Consider the following 22,570-nt stretch of genomic DNA (forward strand, 5'->3'; position numbering starts at 1 on the left):
CAATAAGATCGACCCTTACAAATAAAGTTCGGCATTCACTGCAAAATGGCGGACTCCCTTGAGAAAACGCCAGCTCTCAGAGTTAGTCAAGTAAGTTCACCAATTAACGGATTGACATTCCCATCACATGTTACACATATGCAAATAAATATCTTGTGAGGAATTTATCAATAGATTTGGTAGTAAAAGATAAGTTTTATAGTAAATATAGGCCCTTCTGAATGATCTTAATTTCTTAAACAGTGTAGAAAAAGACAAATTGTGCTCAAGTTGATAAATTATAACCGTTCGTCATTCTGTGAATACTGTGAAATCATTAAAATTCTTAGGGGCTATTTTTGTTGATTAACAGTTTTATACAGGATTGTGAAGACTTTACTGTATGGATTCACTTTTGAACTAATAAATAAAGATCAATAAGTGGATAGAATGTTATGTAGTTAATATGATATTGTCCAACAGAGTACAGATCAGTTTAATGACAGAATCTATTCCATGTGATATCTTGATAGCAGAATGAATTACACTGTGATATTAAGTTAGAATAGACATACCTGTTAACCTTTCAAAGCTGCTATGTGGGAGAATCTCCCCCTTACCAACTTGGCTAAGGGGGAGATTTTGCGTAAACGACGTTTTTCACGTGAAATGCAAATATACCGGTATATTAAAAATACTGTTAGATACCTTATTTTACCATTGTAATTAATGCATTTGCAATCATTCTAAATTTTATTATTTCTATGATTACCAGCGTAATTACAACTTGTGTTGCTGACTACATGTTCAGACAACTATTATTTTGTTTGCACGGTACAATACAAGAAGTCAATAGTGCCACTTTTTATATGAAGTCTTATTGTTCAGTATTGAACCATCACTGCATGCTGAAATCTAGGGTAAACACAGAAAATTTATTTTGCTTATTTTGAATTTTCAGTGAAACCCAGTTAAGAAAATACCAGAAAATAATATTCATTAAAATTATTTTTTGCCTTATATATAGGATAGATTTTTAATTCACAAAACAACATGTATTTCTCCAGTATCATTTAAAAATGGTCACCTCTCTTGTAATGTCTATATAGCATCCCTGTAATTCATAGTACCGGTACTATAAACTTTAAAGACTCTTGTGAAATGCTTTTACACTTTTTCCTCGAGCTTCACTTTATTAGTAGCTTGTATAAACACTCAGTGTTCCAAACTACTTTGATTTTTACCGACCGTGCTGGCCAGACAGAATTAGTCACGACTCACTGCACGTGGCTTGGGTGCTTTACCTGTGCACCTGTTAAGTGACACCACTGGCTGTTATTGTTTTCTTTCGTGTTACAGAGTACAGTCAAGATGTTTTAAGTAAAACGTAAACTGGGCTATAACATGTCATACTATAATCACGGTAGACAGTACTTGGATGGATTTTGATATATTCAAGCTACACAGCAGCTTTTTGAACTCAAAATAAGAGAAAAACCCGCAGTGGTTGTTGGAATTTGCATGTAAAGATTCAGAATTGGGGGGGGGGGGGGGGTATGGGGAAGACAAATACGATTGCGGGAGAAATTTGTCTCCCGCGCGGGAGATAGATTGGATGCAGGAGATCTTAGATTTTTAGGTCGTTTTGCGGGAGTCTCCCGCGCAATGCGGGAGGGTTAACAGGTATGAATAGAATGTATGTTAGTTTGCCTTAAAACGCATTCACCCTTGACGCTGTTTGTCCTAGTCCGTTCGCCCTGAATTCCATTCACCCAAGGTCCATTTGCCTTAATTTAATACAGAATTAATGTAGTTGTATCTTTTTTGTATTCTGATCATTTTACCATTATGAAGAGATATAATATTATATAAAACAACATTATTTAAGCATGTTTACATAATAATGACAACGAACTGACTGACCTGATAACATTACAATGACTTATTGTGAATTATAATTATATATGGTTCACAGTACTGTAGTTTGATACAGTTTCATGTTCCATCACGGATATATCTCATTTAGTGATCAATGGGTTGTGTTTTGCCTTGGTATATAACTTCTTTAAAGATAGAAAAGGTGCTTATCCACTGCTGACCTTGTAACGGGGCCGACTTATTAATGTCTCAATTTCTTTAATTGTATAAAAACATCTTAGCAAATCATTAAAAAAAACACTAGACAGTTATACATATTTCACGGCATTGAAATATAAAATTAGACCAGTTACGTATTTGAAAATGAAAATCATAAAATGTAAGAAATAGCTTTTAGAAGTAAAGCAATTTGATATTAAAGTATTTAGTAAATAGAATTTATCATTTAAAAAGTAAAAAAGAATATAAATAAAGATTTTTATCTTATTATAAAATGATGTAGTTTATGAAAGAGGTTTAGGTGGAGCAAACAAGGTTTAGGGCAAACGCTAATTAGAGCAAACGATATTAAGAGCGAACGGACTCTGGGGAAACATAGACTCAGGCAAACAGGTAGGTAAGGCGAATAGACCCTATACTGCTAGAATATATATAGAAGTTAAAAAAGATTTGTTATGATTAACCTGGAAGTAGTTTTCAGTGCAATTAACTCCTATTGAATTCTTCAAAATTTTTTGGGAGTGTATCTGCTCTGATTTAGTATACTGCAATTATATGGGACAGTCATATTCTATTTGTAGTAAGGGCTTGTTTTGAGACACAGCTTATTTTAACTAGGGTTAGGGGTATCCATGGAATACATAAACACTAAGGTTGTGGGTCTGGCAGAAAATTGTCAATGATTGATCCTACAAAATATTTTTCAAAGCTGTAACTTTTAATTTGTTCTCTTTGTTTGTAAAAAAAATGTTTAAGATTTCTGCTAAGATACATGAACAGGTACCTTACAAATCTGAGGCCAATGGAGCTGTGGATATTTTGTTTTCTTTCATTCCACAGCTAGATGCTTCAGAGCTAGACAGTGAAGTTGTACACATAGTGAAGGCACAGCTAAACAAATTGTTCAAATACCACAAGGTAAATAAATAGTATTTGTAAAAAGTTGTTTTTAGCTATAAGATGATTGGCAAGAACTGTCATTTAGTTTAAAAGTGTTTTTTTTTTTACTTTGATTTAATAATTCAGTATTTTTACAGCAATATCATTTATAACAAATCACACTTATCTAGCAAGACAGCTTTGTTCCTCCAAATCTTGAAATATATATTTTGGATATAAAGAAGATTAAATACAAATCAAAATTGCTCAGCCAAAAATTGGCACTTTGGGATAAATGTGTTTCACTGTATCCCTTTAGCACCATTTCAAAGTCAGAGAACAAATAATGTGCTTTTCAGCTGAAAAAGATTAGCATTAATGATGTTTTATTTAATTCTCTCCAGAGTAACATTTTGGTTACATATGATCCGGAGGTATCTGCACTGATAAAGACCCTCATATGGAGAGTAAGTACAAAGAGATTTTTTAAAATTTCATTAAATATTAGAAGATATGAATAGATTCAAGGCCAAAGAGAAATGAACCCATTTCACATACTCAGAACAACTATGGTTGTTTCTAGATAGAATGTTCTATTGTTAAAATGGCAGATGTCCTATGGATCCGGTTTAACAATAGAATTCATCCCATATACTCGCTTCGTAGCAAATTTAAAAAAATATACCGCACTTTATCTTGCCTAAATTTTCATATGATTGGTCTCAAATACCTACAATGTTGCTTTTTTATAATCCCATTTTACCACAGTAAATGTTTTTGTAACGAAATCACAAAATGGCAGGCAAATTCAAAGGTGTATATTAACAAAATGCCTTGGTATGACCCATTAAATGGATATTTTGTGGACTTAACTACATGTGCATCTTTAAAAAGGTTTGTTTTGTATGAAAATGTTATTTTCCCCTGCAGATTATTTTTAACAGATTTAAAATCGACGCAAAGCAGATCTGCTTCGCAGCTGCTACATTGCAAGTATATGGGACAAATTCTTACTGTGACCTGAGCGAAGCCTGGTCATGTTAAGATTATTCTTTCAAGGTTGTTTCCATCTATGCTTTTACTTGTGATAAATAAAGGAAGTGAAGTATTTAACTTTATTTTGAAAATATTGCAAGGTTTTAGAAGGAACAAATTCATACAAACAGTAGTAGGCTGAGTTGCAACTAAATGGAATAAAAATAAAGGCAATAATCTGTTGTTACTCTCCAACACATAACTTTTCACATTTGCAGCTGCATTTTCTTCAATTGAATGCATCGTAGTTGAAAGTTTTAAGGGGAGTCTAAGGGAAGATAATATGGGAATAATTAAAAAAACGATAGGATTCTTCTATTTTGGTAACCCTAAAGAAAGTAATAAAAACCTCTTTCCTCAGCTACATCATATTTTTTAGGTTCAAACTAGTACTGCATAAGGGCACCAAAAGAAGGGGGTCAAAGTTCGTTATACAAATAGATTGGAAAAATCTTTGAAATCTTCCTCTTAAAACCATGATTGCTATTTCTCTCAAAATCATTGTAAAAGAAAGAGAAAATAAGTACCGGTAATTATTTTTAAAACCATGACCCATGGAGGCCAGAAAGGGGCCACACATTTAAGGTGCATAATATTTTACAAAGAAATACATCAAGAAAAAAGTCCTTCGTCAGAGAAGAGCCTGAAAATTTTGTAAAATTATTAAATAAAACCCCTGTAACATAAAGGCTGTATTCTGAAAGTCATATTGTAGCATCTACGAAAAATGCAGAATATCAAATTGTGCACACGGTAGAGTCTCATACGTACAGCACCTGAACAACCAGCAGTGCTGTCTACATTTGATGTAGATAGGTTGCCCAAAACCAAGTACTCTAACAGATCATATCTTGAGCATGCACAAAGGATGTGCTGTGGCTATGCATTCTGGTAAACACAAAATAGAAATGAAATAAAGTTGTTGTGACAGCAAGGCAAGGTCTCCAACAGTACAAGAGTTTCATTTGGGCATCAGTTGACTTATATGATCACAATTTGGGAATCAGTGGCAGTGGACTGTACTCTGAGTTCTTCTGAGGTGTACCGGTACTTTTGCTAGCAAAGGGTTTATGATCCAGTCCTCTCCTAAACAACATGTACCGGTACTTAATGGGTCCTTTGAGATGTACCATCACCAGTCTAGGGTTTACGAACTGCTCCCCTCCTCTACAATTTGGTACTAAATCTTTGAAGACTTGTAGAGGAGAGGAGCAGATCATAAACCCTTGGCTAGCGAAGTATTATGGATGTTGCTGCATAATTATATATATCTTTCGTGCTTTGATTTTTCTTAAAGGAGTGACCCTGTCAGTGATGCTTAAGGAGGAAAGAGGTACATGCATCTACCGTCATAAATTTATATTAGTTTGACATACTGATCCAGACTTTTAAGCTGGTATAATAGAATGGCTTAAACTTTGTTGCACACAAAATTGATGAAAAAAGACATAGCATGAAGCTTTTAAAAAATATAGTTTGTTTATTGCACCAAATCATTGTTGAATTTAAGTCTTAAAATCTCTAATTCAAAGATATTGAATGGGTTGTGTTTTGGCCTATTCCTGTTAATGTATTCCAACAATGGCAGAAATCCACTGGTTCACCGAGTGATAAGTGGTTCAAGGGAAGTTGATGGGCATCTAATTAATTCAAGTTTTGGAAGATTTGAATTCCCTCAGTGATATAATTAAGCTAATGGTGAAAAAGGTTCTTGGGTAGATGTGAATGCAGAAGTGATCTCCAATCCTCTCAACAATATATTGTTTGTATCCTGTAAATGTATGCAAGTATAAAGTATGTTTGATTTGATATTTGAATGCTAAAACCACAAGAATAATTAAATGTGACATCTAAAATATGTTATATTAAATGTTAAAGTTAATTTGATTTTTAGTTTGTTTGATGAAGAAAAAATTGAAAAACATTTTTAAAAACTCTGTGCTGAATTGCAGATGAATTGAACTGCTCAGTTAATGGGTTGTAAATATTGACTATTTACCTTATCCAGAAAAAATCAGTGTTAGGCAAATGGTCTCTCTAAATTATGCATTTGTAGATTAGATTTATTGGTAAACAGTAAGTCTGCTGATTTAGTCCCATAGTAAATGATTTGATCAGTTCCAATACACTAGAAACCTTATTTTTTACTAAATGTAGGGAAATAAATGAAGGTTCTTAGGCTGTAGATTTTAATGTTACTTTATTACTAGATAAAGCATACTTCTGAAAAATGTGATGCATGCAAGACAGAAAATTAGCATATGACTAATATTTCTGCGCCAAATGTACCATATATGCTTTGGTAATGGCCAAAGAATGATGTTAAGAATACGAAAGATGATTGATCAGAAAGCAAGTCAGTGTGGGGTCCCTGATTTTATTGTTTACTGCGGAGTGTAACAACCAGTGAGGCCATATCATTCAGGAAAATCAATAGAATTTCAATTAACTATTGATTGATTTCCAGCGAAACTGAAATTTGCTGAATCTTGTTCTTTTTTTTTTCTTCCTGATTGCACTTAGTGAAATTGATTGTGCCAGGAAATGTATGGGTATATTTGACATTGAATTTGATATATTTTTAATGCCAAATATGATAAGGAAAACTACTGGACGATATATATTTTAAAGAATCCAACTTAATAAACCCTTGTGTGTTCTTTATGCTGAATGAATTGTTGTCAATTTTCAAATTGATGTAAATGGGAAATGTGTTCATTTTGACACATTTAAGAATACATGTATTATTAAAAGAGTGATTCTCACGTATGTGTGTAAAATCAATAAAATCAATATCATGATTGCAAATTCTATTGTTTGCCTGGCATTTGATTTGCATATAATTGTGTATTCCTTGATAATGACAATTACCAAGAGAGACGAGTTTATTTGCTGAATCACACAAAGTAATATTATGCTGCCATGTTTAAATTAATGAATTAAATGTAAATAGCTGATCTATACCTATTCAGTTTTTTAAAGAGCACTGAATTTGATACCACATTATTTGGTTTTTAAGAGTTCCTTATCAACCATCCATACATGACCCCATTTGAACCTGTTCAACTTGATTAATAGGGAGAATTTTTGTAATGATAGTTATCGTGTTAAGAGTTAATTGCACCAAAATCTATACAATAATCTTACAAATTTGTGTTTCTGTATTCATTGACAATATGTTTTATAGCAGCTACCCTACGTCATAAACAGCATTCAACCTGCATCTCTCCATCTAACATAAAAAATTATTAGATTACAAAAAACATAGATTGACTGTATTCTTGAGAATATATATATAGGATATATTCTGACCTCTGGTCAAACTTTTGACTTCAGCTAAACAGACATGGGCAACAGTATTGTTTTTTAGGACCCCCCTCCCCCCCAAAATAAAAAAATAAAATTGAATTGAATTGTTTTCTTGAATCATAAAAGTGTGTGTGTAATTTTCATTTTAATAAAAATATGTGCTCATAAAAGTTTGTTATCATAATGGAAATTATGAAATGTCTAAATGGCTCTCATATAAAGAGATTCAAGATGATGCAAAGGAGAAATGGGATTCTAGTGATATAGATATGTATATCTACATCACAAGAAAATATTACATGTAAATATCAGTACATATATATTCAAGCATGTGACATCTATAGAGTTACTAATGTTTGTAGGTGATTGGTATTAGCACTGTTTGAGATTCAGCTTAACAAAGTGTCGAAGGTATGCCTTATCTTGAAAGCAAATATCTCTAATTTGGTCTACCTTTATAAAAAATTGAAAACACTTTTGAATTATAATGAATCATACTTACCGGTAAATGCCTGTAATCAGCAATGTTGCACAGAGTGTGTGCATTACATGTATTCATTTAGAATTTAAATTTATGACTTAGGCCACTTTAACAACTGATTCTTTTACAATCCATGTCTTGCCATATTGTATGTGGTCTAGTTTAGCTAACTTGTGTGTACACTGATTTACGATATGCATTAGGTAACAAAATAAGCATGACAGCCATAAAAACCCAATAAATAAACTAGCAGTACAACTGCATACACCTGGTGTTATCTAGTTATCCTTCATTTACCTTGACATCCTTTCCTTACCTCTAATTCATCAGAATCCATGTAATAACCATAGGATGGCCTTGACCTTTCAACCTGTGGGGGCAAGTGAGCTGGAGGCCGTTGCTTCATTGGACGGGTGTAGGCAGATCTCAGACGGTCAAACTTGGATCCTCTTGAGGGCGAAGGATTCGAGTCTGGTTGAGTAGGGTGGGGCTGGATGTTGTACTGTGTGCTGAAGTCGGAGAACCTGTCACTGACCACTGAGCCCCCCTCCCTGTATCCAGCCATCAGCTCGTCGGTGCTGGAGCTAGGAGCTCGTTCCGTGTCCCGCAAGATGAAGTGACCATTCTGGAGATTCACGCCTGTAAAGTCCTGATCTTCACCATCACTTACACTGCCAATATTGTCTTCATCTTGATCATCATCACTTTCTGCCATTTGCCTCCTTCCAGTATCACTACCCTCTTCACTCAACGAATCATTCTCAAAATCATCTTCGTATTCATTCGGCTCAGGTTGAAGGCTAGTTATTGGTGACCTATATGCACTTTCATTCTGTCTTGTCACTGAAGAACTGTCCTCTTCTTTTTCATTGTCAAAGTCTTTCCCATTTTCCATGTCCTCTGCACTGATTTCTATGGCTGCAGAGCTTCGTCCACTGGTGTTGCCACTATCAATGATGATTTTCTCCGGAATTTCCTCCGATTCTTTATCTGAGGCCTCCCTGTCTGAGGCCTCACTTTCATTCATCTCTTCCTGGCTTTCCTGTTGGGTCTCCCTATCATCCATATTTATAGCTCCAGAAATTTCCAGATTTAGGTGCACAGAATCAAAATAGCAATCTCTCCACAGCTAGAGTTTATTCTTAGAAAAATGTCCCAACATAAATGTTGCACAATGGAATTGTTCCTGTAAATCTGTCTGGAAGGGTGCAATTGTTATACACCAGAAGTCTTGTAAGGTTATGTCACTTTAACTACCACATGTTTCCTGAATATAAATGGCCGTGTGCCAAATCTCAATGATATTTTCCCAATAAGGTAGAGTAATCAATTCCTTCAGTGTACTATAGTTGCAGGTAACCATTCATTGATCCTGTTCTCTGTTCTTATCAGTTGAAAGTAAGGAAAATCAGGAGAGGTTCAGAAAGATGTTGTAAATGTAGATGTTGTAAAGCTACTTTCATTTTGTTTTATTTGATGGTCTTGAGGACTTTCATGAAATGAAATCAAACGAATTGAACTACAGCTCTGAGCTCTATTGTCATATTCTTTATGTATTTGCTTTGTTTGGGCGAATTATTGAAATTGAAATGAAAATTTTATGCTCAAATTAGTTTTGTTTTATTTTTTTTTTAAACTTTTGGATTTCTTTTACAGTACAGCATGGACCTTTAAACACAGGTAATACATGATAGTGGAATAACTGTCTGACTTTAAAAAATAATGTCAAGATCAATAAAAACCAGTTGAATCGATATACATACACATGTATATATCATTGCCGTATTTTACAAAATCTTACTTTTGAGTAGAATAACATGAAACCTATATCATATAGAAATGCCTACACTGAGAAGCTGAGGGTAGGTTCTCATTGCACTTTTGTTTGTTCCTAGATTGAATATGGTGGGACTATAATATCACTATTGTTTGTTTAAATGTAAATCATTTAATAATTATGCTATTGTTGGCTACCCCTAAGAAGCTTTATGGGCACTGCCAATAATAAGGCAAAGTAAGCTAGCACATAACATTTTCATTATTTAAGATCCAAAAATTCAGGCAACGACATGCAAACAGGTCTGATTCAATTAATTAAGCATTATACTTTAACACAAGACCATCAAGTGCCTATAACCAAACCACTGAATAATACAGGGTTATTAATTCACAAATCACATGTTGGCTTTTCAGCATTAAGCCTTTTAATTTAAGTCATGAAGGTGTACCTATTTAAGCAGAAAGAATTGACCAGTGGCCCTTAACTTTCCCAGATGGTCAGGAATATATGATCACAGATTGTGTATAGTAGATAAGTATAACTGTACAAAATTAAATGCAATATTGACATGCGCTTTGTGTGACACCATTTACATGTATTTTAAAACATGCAATGTAATTATTATTACCTGCATGCAGCAATGTTTGCAATGAGCTTTAATTTGTTACTCTCCACAGTGCAATTAAATGACGCTGGTTAAGACTGAAGATGACTTATGTTTATAGACAAAGAAGAGTGCCAATAGCCCATTGATCTGCCGTGCTGTGTTCTTCATATATGATTTTTAATCAATCCAACTCTTTTGTCACCTGCTTCAGGTGAAATGATTCAGATATTTAAAAATTAACTTTACTCTAGTTTACAGTGGTCTTATTTCAGTCATGTAGATTATATTTTGTTCTTATTGTAACAATTGGAACCATAGATTTTACAGTTCGGTTAAGAAAAGTAAGGCCAAAATCCCAACTGCATAATGCATGATCCTAACCATTCAATGATAAGGGAAAAGATGTTAATAAATCAATGCAAAACTCAAACCTTTTGTATCAAAGGGTTAAAAATTGAGGGTTATGGGTGTAGTTTAAAACAAGAGGCCCAGGGGCCACATCGCTCACCTGAGCAACAATTGCCTAAATTCTGATCAAATTAGCATTACAGTATCAAAATATCTTGACAACTGAGTACAGTAGATCCTGCTAAAAAAAAATTGAAAATCTGCCAATTTTTATCAACCTCTTATTTTTTGGTAAATAAATACCAAGCCCCTTTTGTTGTTGTACCTGTAAGAAGATTTTTCTCTATTCCTATATACCCCCCCCCCCATTTCATGGCCCCATTTTTCTCCAGGGAATCATGGTTTCATCAGACTTAAATCTGCATAACCTTTGCTTTCACACTAAGTACTGACTTTTGTACCGAACACTTTCCCAGAATAGTTTTAAAGATGTTCTCTTTATATTCCTATGTAAAAATTCAAACCGCCATCACGGTCCCGCCCTACCACTAGGGACTGTGATTTTGCAAACTTGAATTTACACTACCCGAGGATGCCTCTACACAAGTTGAAACCCTTTCTGGCCAAAAATTCTTTAAAAAGAAGATTTTTAAAGATTTTCTCTATATATTCCTAAGTAAAAATTCATCCCCCATTGTGGCCTCACCCTACCCCTGGACTATTATTTAAAAAAAACTTGAATCTATATGATCTGGGGATGCTTCCACTCAAATTTGGGCTTTCCTGGCCTAAGAGTTTTGAGAAGAAGACTTTTAAAGATTTTCTCTATCTATAAAAATTCATCCCCCATTGTGACCCCGCCCTACCCCCGGGGACCATGATTTGAACAAACTTGAATCTACACTATCTGAGGATGCTTCCACTCAAATTTGAGCTTTCCTGGCCTAATAGTTTTTGAGAAGAAGACTTTGGCTCAGGTGAGCTAAAAAAGGTTAAGTTTACAATACAATAAGTTGTTAAAGTTGGTTTCTGGAAGAAGAGACTTTGGAAATTTTCTTTATAAATATTGACAATTTTTTTACTTTTTTAATCTTTCGTTTTTAAGATCTGTGTACAAACATAGAATTGTGAGCAAATCTCTGTATCTTGCTTATAATTCGAAGCTTAACACTCACATATGGTTAGTAAATAGAAATTGTAAACAATTAAAACACAAAAAACATGCACTATAACAAATAAAGAACACAATTTATTTTTTCGAAATGAATCATATATATACATGTACATGTATATACCTACATATTTCCGACAGCGATATCAAACTCTATTTAAAGTGAATAAACTCGAGAAAATGCCGAGCATCTCAACAAAACCTATTGCATTAATCTACCATTACGCAAAATATAATGCCGAATTACCGATAGAATAATGAATTGTATTTCAGTACTTTTTTGATACATCAGATTTTGCTTAATTTGCGCAGGTAAACAGTTAACTGTTTGATTTACCGAAGTCTCTGTTTGATTTGATACGTAAAAATCACGAAATACAGACGATAGTTCCCAGGTTACAAAGCATAAATAATGAAAACGAAACGAAAATCAGAACACCAACGTCATGTGTGAAAACTGTCAACGCATTGAAATATTTAGCCTCAATTTACTTCACAAAATCGGCACCAATATATTTTGCATGTTCAAAAATTTCCCTTCATTCGCGAACTGTTGCACAACAAGCAAATTCATCATAGTCAAATCGACCCTTTTTCGTATAATGTCATGGCTGCTTTAAACAAAGAACCTCGTTTTAGATGTATGGAATACGAGTCTTGGTAAAATGGGTACGCAAACCCGGGCCGTGGCAAAATAAAAGCCGGGGCAGATCGGCAATCGTCAATTCCAAATACGCATTATTTTGCAGCAATATTTACAGCAAATACAAATATATTGGTCCATCAAATATCCTGAAATTTTAATGAGATTGGCAGATTAATAACTGCCAATCTTTTGTTTTGCCCAGGCCAAGTCTTGTCTACCCATTTTACCGGATGCCGAATCCGAAGCTATTAAACTGATTGAAACACGCCTTTCCTTTATTATTATTTTCGTAATAACTCAGATTTGAAACAGAATTAGACCTTAATTTTTGCAATTTATATTTTCCTTCCCATAAGGATAATTTATGCTAAACTACGTTGAATTGGAATCAGTAGTTCTTGAGAAGAAGATTTTTTAAAATGCACCCCCCTTTTCTACAGTTTCAAGGTTTTCTCCGCTTTGAATACAGATCGGACTTTTATTTCTGCAATTTATATTCGCCCTCCCATAAGGATGCTTTGTGCCAAATTTGGTTGAAATTGGATAAGCGGTTTTAGAGAAGAAGTTCAAAATGTAAAAAGTTTACAGACGGACAGACAGACGGACGGACAGACGGACGGACGGACGGACAGACGGACGACGGACAAAAAGTGATCAGAATAGCTCACTTGAGCTTTCAGCTCAGGTGAGCTAAAAATCAAAACAAAAATTCAAATCTTGAATCAACATAATTTTTTTGCAAACTCCAAGTACAAACACAAGCAGTTTCCTAATTAAATCACATATGAGTGACAATTGTTTGTCTTGTAACTTGGATTTTGGTAAAGACTTATCTTTCTTTAAGACAATTTGCACCGAATAAGGTAAATATTGCAGACATGAAACTCTTTGGAGTTGAGAGGTATTTAAGGCAGATTTATTGGAATAATGGCAGCTCTGTAGATGATCCTTATCGGAGGTGTCTAAGACTTTATCTCAATGTCTCGCACACAGAGGGGTACATTGATCAATATCCTGTAAGATTGAATGTACTTTATGTCTATATCTTTAGATTGCAAGATTGGCTTCAATGGTACTACACTGTATTGAAACAATTAAATTGCCAGCTAGGCCATATATCTTCTCTTTTTTTTTCAGAATGAATTGTAGTACACTAACTCTTACTGTTTGACTCTAGATGCCTTGCACGTTCAGGCAGCATCTCCGACTCTCAGATAATCGAAAATTTCCCAACAACGCCAAAATTGATGACTTCAAATCTTTAAATGGGCATAAAAGAGCTGTTTCCAATGAATTTTTTACGAGTAGTTGTTCTCAATAAATAAAATATAAGATACTGCTCTTCTGACCTAAATTGTTGTAGTGGCTTTAATGAAGTCGATGCCTCAATGAAGTCGATGTCTTATGAAGGGTCTCAAAATTAAATATGCTGTGTTATGAGCAGGTCACGCGAGTCAGACATAAAGTCTTCAATCAATACATCTGATGGTACGTCTTTCTTTCATACCTGCTTAGTCTTTAGGCTCAGTTTCAAGGAATCCAGGTATTGCATGTTTGCACATAGTACGTTGGCAAAGCTTCATTTTTTTTTTAAATGGATCAAAGCAAATAGGACTTCAAAAAGACACTTGTGTATGCATTTGATAATTGATTTAAGGTTAGTTTGCCCTAGCTTGCATGTAAATCACAAAGATACGTATCCTTGAGCCCTTTTAAAAGGTAATTTGGTTAGCCAACATGAACATACAGTAATGAAAATTTCTGTAAGTTGACCATTGTATGATTCTTGCTATGATACTGCATGGCTGTTGTTACTTGATTATATGTAGATAAAGAGTGGTGCATCCTTAATGCCTTTGTCGTACACAATGTATGTGGAAATGTTTGACAATGCACTCCTTGGGAGATTATATTAACTACAATGAAGAATACTTTCTTTTTTTAAATTTTCAAATCTTTTGATTGTAATGGAAATCCAGCCATTAAGTGTCTCTGCATGCAGTTTCCTTATCCAAGGTCTTTAATTATTCACAAGCAATAAGTACAGCTTATCAGTAAGTTGTAAATAGTGTATAATTATTGTGACATAAACTGAACAGGGTACTTTGAACCCTTCTTACCTAATGTACTAGCTGGCATATTAGCCATTACAATGGTGGTGTAACCATCAATAATTCAAGATTCAATGACCTGCTGGGCTTTGTTAAAGTTATAGAAAGAAATATTTACCATGTAACATACCTGTCCTATAATATTTGTAACTCGGGGGGATGACTGAATTCATTTCTAAATAATTTTGTGTACTTATAGATACAGAAGTATTTTCATCCTCAAATCAAGTCGAAGATAGACTGATTCATGGAATCTACACAAGAGTATAACACAACTGTATACACAGATTGGTTGTAATAGCCATGAAAAACCAAAAGTGTTATTTTAAAGTTTGTTGTACCTTCTTTCATATTAAGGGAATTGTCTCCCTTTGAATATTTGTGTATCACAGTTTTATCTGATTTTGGTTCTAAGAATGTTTATCGGGTTGACAAATAAAGACCAGTACATAAATAAAGTTAGATAAAGATTTATTTGTGAGACATTGTTTTACGGTGGACTTTAAAATTTAATCTTTAATGGAGGAGTTTTTAGTTAGGTGTTGAAATTTGATGTTATATTGTGATTTGTATTTGTTGATTACTTCTAGATTGTAAACTGTACAAAAGTAGATATATAAGAATTGATTCAGATAACCCTTTTGTCTTAGCTGGCATTTTAACAAAGGGTGGTCTCTTATTTGTTTTACAGAGATATTGCTAAAGTCCTTATAAGGTTTGATGGAAGGATTTTTAGTTTACAAAGATAAGCAAAAATAAGTGTTTTAGATGCTGCAAAAAAGTGTCTGTTCTTTGGCTCCAACATAAAAAACTAGTGGTCAAAGTGTTTCCTCAGTTGTCATAATTAAACCACAGCCAATATGTATATACTCTCCTTTTTGGCCATGGTTGGCTGAGATGTTCAGTAAAGAATTGAATACATGGTATCACTTAATGAACTAGAGTGAGCTAAATTATGCATTTGAAGGGCAGTTTTTCATATGCAGAAAAAATGGTGTTTTTTGTTTGCCTTGTAACTGTACATGCTGTATAAAACACAATCAGGTTTCTAAAAAGAAACATGCACACCATCAGGGAATCAACCCTAAACACATGCCATGGGTAAAGATCAAGGTCATTGAATTTGAAATTAGCCAAAAGTGTGTTGTATATACCCGTACGTGGGTTAAGCTGTTAAACTCTTATCTTAGGAGACGCAATATCTTAATTGTGTTTGAGGATGTTTTGATTATAAGCCATTTGTAGCATATATGGAATTTTCATAAAGGTACATATTGAACTGTTTTGGCTGATCTTCAAGATGTATGCTCCATAAAAAAGAGATTTGGGTAATGGATGGTTGTTGGCAGAATTAAAACAAATTAAAGTGGGGAAAAGAAAGTCTACTCACATGTGATGTGACCAATCCCTTGCTCTGTATCAAATCTGTGTCTTGACCATCTAACAAATATTGCGATTGGCTTGCTACTGATATCTGATGCCCATTGGGCACACTTCCATTGGTAAAACTTCCATAGCCACTGGTTCTTGAAGATTCAGAGGACTGGCTTTGAGTTTCAATGGCCAAATGCTTGCTGTATTGACTTGTCCTGGTGATGGAAGTTTGCCTACTTCCAACAGAAATTCTTTCAGAGATGTTGTTCTCCATAGTTTAATATCAATTAAACTTTTTAAACTGAGATTTTCTTGTTGGTTTAATTCAATTTTTTTTAAAATGCTAAACAATATGACAATGGCCTATACATTAGAAGTAAGTAATTAAATAGTTGAATGTGTGAGGGTTTGTTCTCATTGAGTCAGGGATTCAGAATAATAGTGTTTTTTCTGAATGGGTGTTCTGTAGATGGAAGCAAGATTGAGCTTGAAGATTGACTGAATATAAAGAGAGCAGTTTAAACTCCAAAATTGACTCAAACCAAATCAAACAAGTGATACATTATTATAATTTGGGTTAAAGTTTTGCCATATAGGTATCACGAAAGTTAAGAAGTGTAGATGGAACAAATATATTACTATTTGAAATACAACCCTGTAATTTGATGATGAGGAAATTCTGCTCTTTGGTGCTTTATCATTCATAAGACCTCTAAACCAATTACACAGGTTACTTTTTTAGATTCTTTAATTTTTATACTGAAACGGTTATAACTTTGCACTAGAACCTTTAAAATTAAATTTTCAATAGAATTTTACGTTTTCTATTACTTTAATGATGATTACCTCTGAACCTTAAACATATCATTTTCTTGAAAATTACATGATTATATGAAGTTTAGTAAAAAAAAAAACAAACTTTAATCTCTAACAGACATGGAAATATGCAGGTACCAGAAAGGTTAAGATAGATAACTCTAACCATTTCATCACTTTTTCAGTTTACCATAAATGCTCATGACAGCACTATTGGGCAGCAGATTTTAAACTTGAAATACAGTGGCTCTGAAGGACAGTCGTCATGGATGAGCAGACGGCAGAAGATTCTGTATGGTCTGATTCTTATCGTTTGTCCTTGGCTGAGGGAGCGGGCAGAAACCCTGGCCAGTTTTGTTGGAGTATCAAAATATCAGGCCAAGGTATAAATATTTTAGCAGAGAAAAGGCACCCAGTCAGAGTTTTATTTCAATTTCCTTATATTTAGGGAAAAATAATGATATACCGGGTAAAATGTATTTGATATCATTTTACATTGATTTACTTTAGGTTTAAAGTAAATATTGATGATTAGAAATGAATACTGTGGAAACATTAAAATTTGCGGGGGCCAATTTTCATGGATTTCTTAAATTTTACAGGACCTGGTATGTAGGAATGTAATTCTGTGTGTTTTCTTATACATGTAGCAGCATAAGGAAATGTGATATTATTAAACCCTTATTCATTAATTTGTGGATGAGAGGTACCCACAAATTCCATAAAAAATTAGCCACCACTAAATCTAATGATTTAACAGTATTATGTATAATAGAAATCAGAAGAATTATAATATTTAAAATTAAAATCAGCAGATTATTGTTTTAGCTAATATCTTTTTATTTGAATTTCAAAACTTAGTATCTAATTTATAGATATTTTTATAGATCCGTAAAGTGTTGAGATGGCTTGATATCTCGCTGAAGTTGGCGGCAGTGTGGAACTTCCTTGTCTTCCTTCAGAGGGGCGTGTACCAGACTATCACAGAGAGACTGCTGGGGATACAGGCCATGTTTCCCTCCCGGCAAGGAATCAGACAGGTGGGTAAACCTGCTCCAGCAAGTTTATCATTATAACTGTATCCAAATTACAAAGTGAAATGGTTTGAAGTCTAAAATTATTACTGGTATTTAATACTAGAATTTCATTAATAAATACCTAGATGATGATTTAATCTAGAGAAGAGCCATATTCTCCAATTAACCCTCAGCATGTAACAGTAAAGAAAATAGAAATAGACCCCCCTGCATATCTATGGATTTATTATTAACTTCTTGTGATTTTGATACTGTAGAAACTTTTTCTCAACTGTAGTTTTTCATAAAATCTTAGTTGTTGTAAATGTTTGTTCATTTACTATTTAATCAAATAGGCTGCATTGTAAAATGAAATATTATATGTATATGTTTTTTAGGTCAGTTTTGAATACATGACAAGGGAACTACTTTGGCACGGATTCTCAGTAAGTTTGAAATTGCTACCATACTTGTCATCTATGCTGATTTTTTTTTGTACCAACAATTTTAGTGCAATTTTGTAAAATTAGAAACAGTTAAGGTGGAATAACACATAGTCATAAAATGGCTGACCTCTGATCGAAACGGCATTTTGTTTTATTAAAAGGATTTTATTGACGGCAACATATACTTACCTCATAACTGAGTGGATAAAGTGTTGGGCTTGTGATCCGTACATACCGAGTTCAAATCCCGCTGGGGCTTTTGTTGTTACTTACTGAATTGATTTTTTTAGATATAAATTTTTATCCCCAATTTGCAAATTTTTGCTTACTTGACATATGTATAGTTTATTTATCATTATATCTTTCATAATCAAATAATGTACAGTTAATTTGAGTGACTTTTACAAGGTGTGTTATTCCACCTTAAAACCTTTTATGTATGGATAGATAGGTGGTATGTCTGTTTGTTTCCCCTGAATTTCGGTGTGACATATTGCTTACAACACATGTGTATATATATGCATGTCCGTTGGAGGGTGGAGTGAGCCACTTCATTAAGTGCTAAGTGCAGCATTTTCTTTAACAAACAGTATGTAAAGAGGAGAATAGATGAGTCAAAAGCCTTGTACTCAAGTGACTCATTTCTCCTCTTTGAGACTTTGTTTCTTTTATATACACAACTGAATTTGATGTCCCATTGTATTTAGCTCACCTGAGCTACATGTACGAGGGTCAATAAAAAAATACGAAGACTTTTGTCATAGCTATGTTACTTAACGTCATATCATTACTAAATTTTGAAGACATAATTTAGCAATAGTTTCAAACAATTTGCAAGAAAAAAAGTTAATTAATTCCTTTATTTCTAATAATTATTTAGAATCAAATCCTGCAAAAATGAGGTCACGGCGCACGGTCAACATTTGTGTTATGTCAACAATAAACCATATAATGTTGAAAGTAATATCTCTATAAATTGGGCTTAAAACCAAATAACATTGAAACCTCACATTAAGTATAGACATGGAATTCCATGTTCCAAATAATGACGGGTTATATTGTTTTTTCGAACAGATATTTGTAACTAAAGACAGGTAGTCCTCTTTAGAATTGACTAAAAACATCGACGTCACCGGACGTCACGGCGCAACGAGAAGTACAAACCAAATAGATTTAACCCAGGAAAAAGCCGATACAAGTTGTGAAAATGCTCAATGGTGCAAAAATAAGTCAACAATTATTTGCAAGTTTGTGTTTAACTGTAATAAATTTTTTGGGGGTGGTGGTAATTGTATTTTGAATATAAAACAGTCCAAGAGAGAGTAGAATATCTGTAAATATTTTGTCAAAAAATAAGTAACGTCAACCGACGTTTAGGTTATCCTTACTGTAAACTAATAGATACACGGTTAGAAAATGAAAACTTTGAAGAACTAACTTATGATTCTCGAACAAATGTGTGAAAATGAGATGTTAAGTGGTTCAGTGCCATTTTAAATTGTAAGGAGAAAGGCTCAAGAGACTAAGCATGATATAAAGATGGGGTATATCAATAAACTGTGCGTGTTTAATCTTGACGTCATGTTTTGAACGTAACAGTGCGCCGTGGTGACAAAACATGTTGTTTTTAAAAAGGGGTAACAAAAATACCGTTTCATCAAATGGACTTAAACTTCGCATATCAATGACATAAGTGTTGATGCACAGATTAATCTGTTAAGTATGACTTTCATGAAAAAAATATGATAGACAGCCACATTGTCTTCGTATTTTTTGATTGACCCTCGTATTAGCTAAATTGAACATTTCTGGTCTGGCTGCTATCCATTTATCTGTTCCCCCATCAGTAAACGTTTTATATTTAGTTACTAACTTCTTCGAACTAGAGGTCCATGCATATAATACTTGATAATGTTAACAATTATCATAGAATAGAAAATCTTTTTTTTTTTTAAAATGTATTAATTTTTCAGGAATTCCTGTTTTTCACCCTCCCACTGGTGAATTTTCAACGAGTGAAAAACTTTGTGAGGCGACACATTTTAAATCACCATGAGGACCCTGCTCTCGACGGCCTGAGGGTGATGGAGTGTGCAGTGTGTGAGGATGTCCCAACCAATCCCCAGGAGATTGGCTGCCCCCATTTATTTTGTTACTACTGTATACAGGTAACTACTGATGTCCAGTAAAGTACCTGGCAGTATTTTAGATACTTTGGAATCATGAATATTCATGATGACTCTATTGCCATGGATTTCATGGAAAACTTTCTCTAACCAATTTTCATCCTCACTGGATAATTAATTTGATTTATATTTATTAGGCATAAAATTTTGTCTAATATAAAAATTGGCCCCTTTGAATTCTGATGATTCCACAGTAATGTTCTCATTTTTTTTTTATGTTTAATCATCTGACATCAGATAGCCAAGACCTTTGAATGGCTTTAAGTTGTGCTTCAAACCATTTGTTTTGACATAGTGGTTATCTTATATTTGCTTTATGCACAGCTTGGCTATCTTACCTGATAACAGATTACATAATCTATTTAAAACATGATAAAATGTCACCAAAGAACTATTTTATGTTTAGCTCTGTACTTCAAAAGAGAGTGTAAATGAAATACCCAAAATCAAAAGTGAAGTTAATTTACTGGATGGATATTAATAAAAAGCTAACAAATATATGGATGATAGATATATTTTTGAATTAATGATTATGAATGATTTTTAAATGTTAATTATTAAACAATCCTGCTTGAGAACTTTTCATTCAAATGGAGACATGGTCACAGTTCTTGGAGTTTAACCCATACATGCCTTGCACTTACAAGCTAAGATATGTTAAGGTCCTTTGTCATGCAACAGTTACTGGAACATTAAACCATGGTACCTTACCTTAGAGTAATAAGGGATCTTCAACATACAACAGTTACTGTATTATGAAACCTGGGACCTTTGAATCAGTTTCTTAAAGTAAAGAGTGCTCTTCGTCATGCATCAACTACTGTATCATGGCTCCTTTGTAACTTAGCTCAGGAGAAGAAAGGTTTTTTCATCATGAAACAGTTACTGTTATTTGAGACCTAGGTACCTAAAATTTCCTTAAGCAGTAAGAGTTCTTTAATTATCATGCATAGTTATTGTTATAATGGGACATGGACACTACTGCTTTTAGCAGTGAAGTTTCTTTGTCATGCAACAGATGTATTAGGTACTCAGAACCTACAGCATGAGACCAGTAAGAGCTAGTGACAATACATTGTAACTTGGGAACTGAGTCTCGTCTGATTCAATGACTCTTCTAATTTTTTGCCTCTTTAGACACACATTCAGTGCCAGGAATCATTTATCTTAAATCCCAATATAACATTATCTTTAGAGCCACTATGAACCCAGTTGAGCAATGTGGCTCATAGATTTCTTATCTGAAAAAATATTTTTTTATAATATATTCTCTCTCTTTTTTTGTTGATAATAAGATACCAATCATTCAGTTTTCAAAATACTTTAAATTAAAATGGTGTTCAGTAGGTGTATATTAAGAATAATATTAAGATAGTATATTCAATTTACTTATCAAAAGATTTTTTTTATGTTTTTCAGAGTAACTACAAAGCTGATCCTGGTTTCTCATGTCCCAGATGTCGGACAAGTATTCCAAGTGTTGACAGTATCCGCCCATACAGAACTGTTATTTCATAGCCTCTTTTGCATTATCACCAACATTCAACATATAAGCCTTACGTCTTTCAAAAGAGAGAGAGAGAGAGAGAGAGAGAGAGAGAGAGAGAAAAGAAAAACGAGAAAGAGAGTTTGTTTTTGCTGAAAAATAAAATTTTGAAAATTTGAAAAAAGCTGTTCACTTATGTTCAAACTTGAGAGGGAGCATTGGAGATATAAAATAAAAAAAAGTGTATGAAGTGAAGAATTTTTATGTTTTCTGACCTTAAGTAATTGCATTTAAGTGAAAAGTTACAAGTGTCATAATTCATAATACTAGTAAAGCATGGGTAATCACAGATTACAAAGCTCACCGAGACGATGCATCACCTTTATGAAGTATCACCCTTATGAGACCACCTTTATCATATTATATAAAAACCATAGTTAATGATTTTTGATGTTGATTATGACACTAGCATTATATCATTTTGCATTCCTATCTATACATAGGTATGGGGGGGGGGGGCTAGAGGGGCCTTAGCCCCCCCCCCCCCCCCCCCCCCCCAATTTTTTTTGCAAATTAAAGTTAGACTTAACCATTAGGCACATACCATCATGGAGGATTCAGTCCTCCCACTTTTTCTCGCATCAAAAATTATAGTTCCTCACTTAACCTTAAAATGATTGAAATACTAAGAAGTAGGTACACTAGCCCCCACCCTCCCCCCGGGATTAAGAAAGTAATGATTGAGGAAAATTTTTGGTAGGTAAGATTTTTTTCGATCAATAGATTCCACCCCCTCCAAAGAT

General features: G+C 33.8%; 2 protein-coding genes across 5 annotated transcripts in view; one reads left to right on the top strand and one right to left on the bottom strand.

Moving 5' to 3' along the window:
- The window catches only part of LOC128190285 (rootletin-like), a 54,564-nt gene extending 45,551 nt beyond the window's left edge, over positions 1–9,013 (bottom strand). For 2 of the 4 annotated variants that reach the window (XM_052862285.1, XM_052862283.1), the window contains exon 1: positions 8,097–9,012. In XM_052862285.1, the coding sequence (XP_052718245.1) occupies positions 8,097–8,846 (750 nt within the window). In that variant the 5' untranslated portion in view covers positions 8,847–9,012. Of the gene's footprint in view, positions 1–8,096 lie in introns of all 4 variants that reach the window. The other 2 variants (XM_052862282.1, XM_052862284.1) reach the window with 2 other exon arrangements.
- LOC128190287 (peroxisome biogenesis factor 2-like) lies at positions 12–21,870 on the top strand. The gene is made up of 8 exons (XM_052862292.1): positions 12–90; positions 2,917–2,994; positions 3,360–3,422; positions 16,819–17,016; positions 17,521–17,673; positions 18,048–18,095; positions 20,069–20,263; positions 21,701–21,870. The coding sequence occupies exons 1-8, from the start codon at positions 46–48 to the stop codon at positions 21,797–21,799; spliced, it is 879 nt and encodes a 292-aa protein (XP_052718252.1). The 5' UTR covers positions 12–45; the 3' UTR covers positions 21,800–21,870.
- The last annotated feature ends 700 nt before the right edge of the window (positions 21,871–22,570 follow it).

This window comes from Crassostrea angulata, chromosome 6 (assembly GCF_025612915.1).
Source record: "Crassostrea angulata isolate pt1a10 chromosome 6, ASM2561291v2, whole genome shotgun sequence".
Classification (NCBI taxonomy): Eukaryota; Metazoa; Mollusca; class Bivalvia; order Ostreida; family Ostreidae; genus Magallana; species Magallana angulata.

What these genes read in the sequence shown, in the direction of transcription:
- LOC128190287 (XM_052862292.1), top strand. Translation starts at nt 46, where the DNA reads ATGGCGGACTCCCTTGAGAAAACGCCAGCTCTCAGAGTTAGTCAA. An exon ending in AATTGTTCAAATACCACAAG is followed by an intron (nt 2,995 to 3,359) that starts GTAAATAAATAG and finishes AATTCTCTCCAG; the next exon opens with AGTAACATTTTGGTTACATA. An exon ending in TATCAAAATATCAGGCCAAG is followed by an intron (nt 17,017 to 17,520) that starts GTATAAATATTT and finishes ATATTTTTATAG; the next exon opens with ATCCGTAAAGTGTTGAGATG.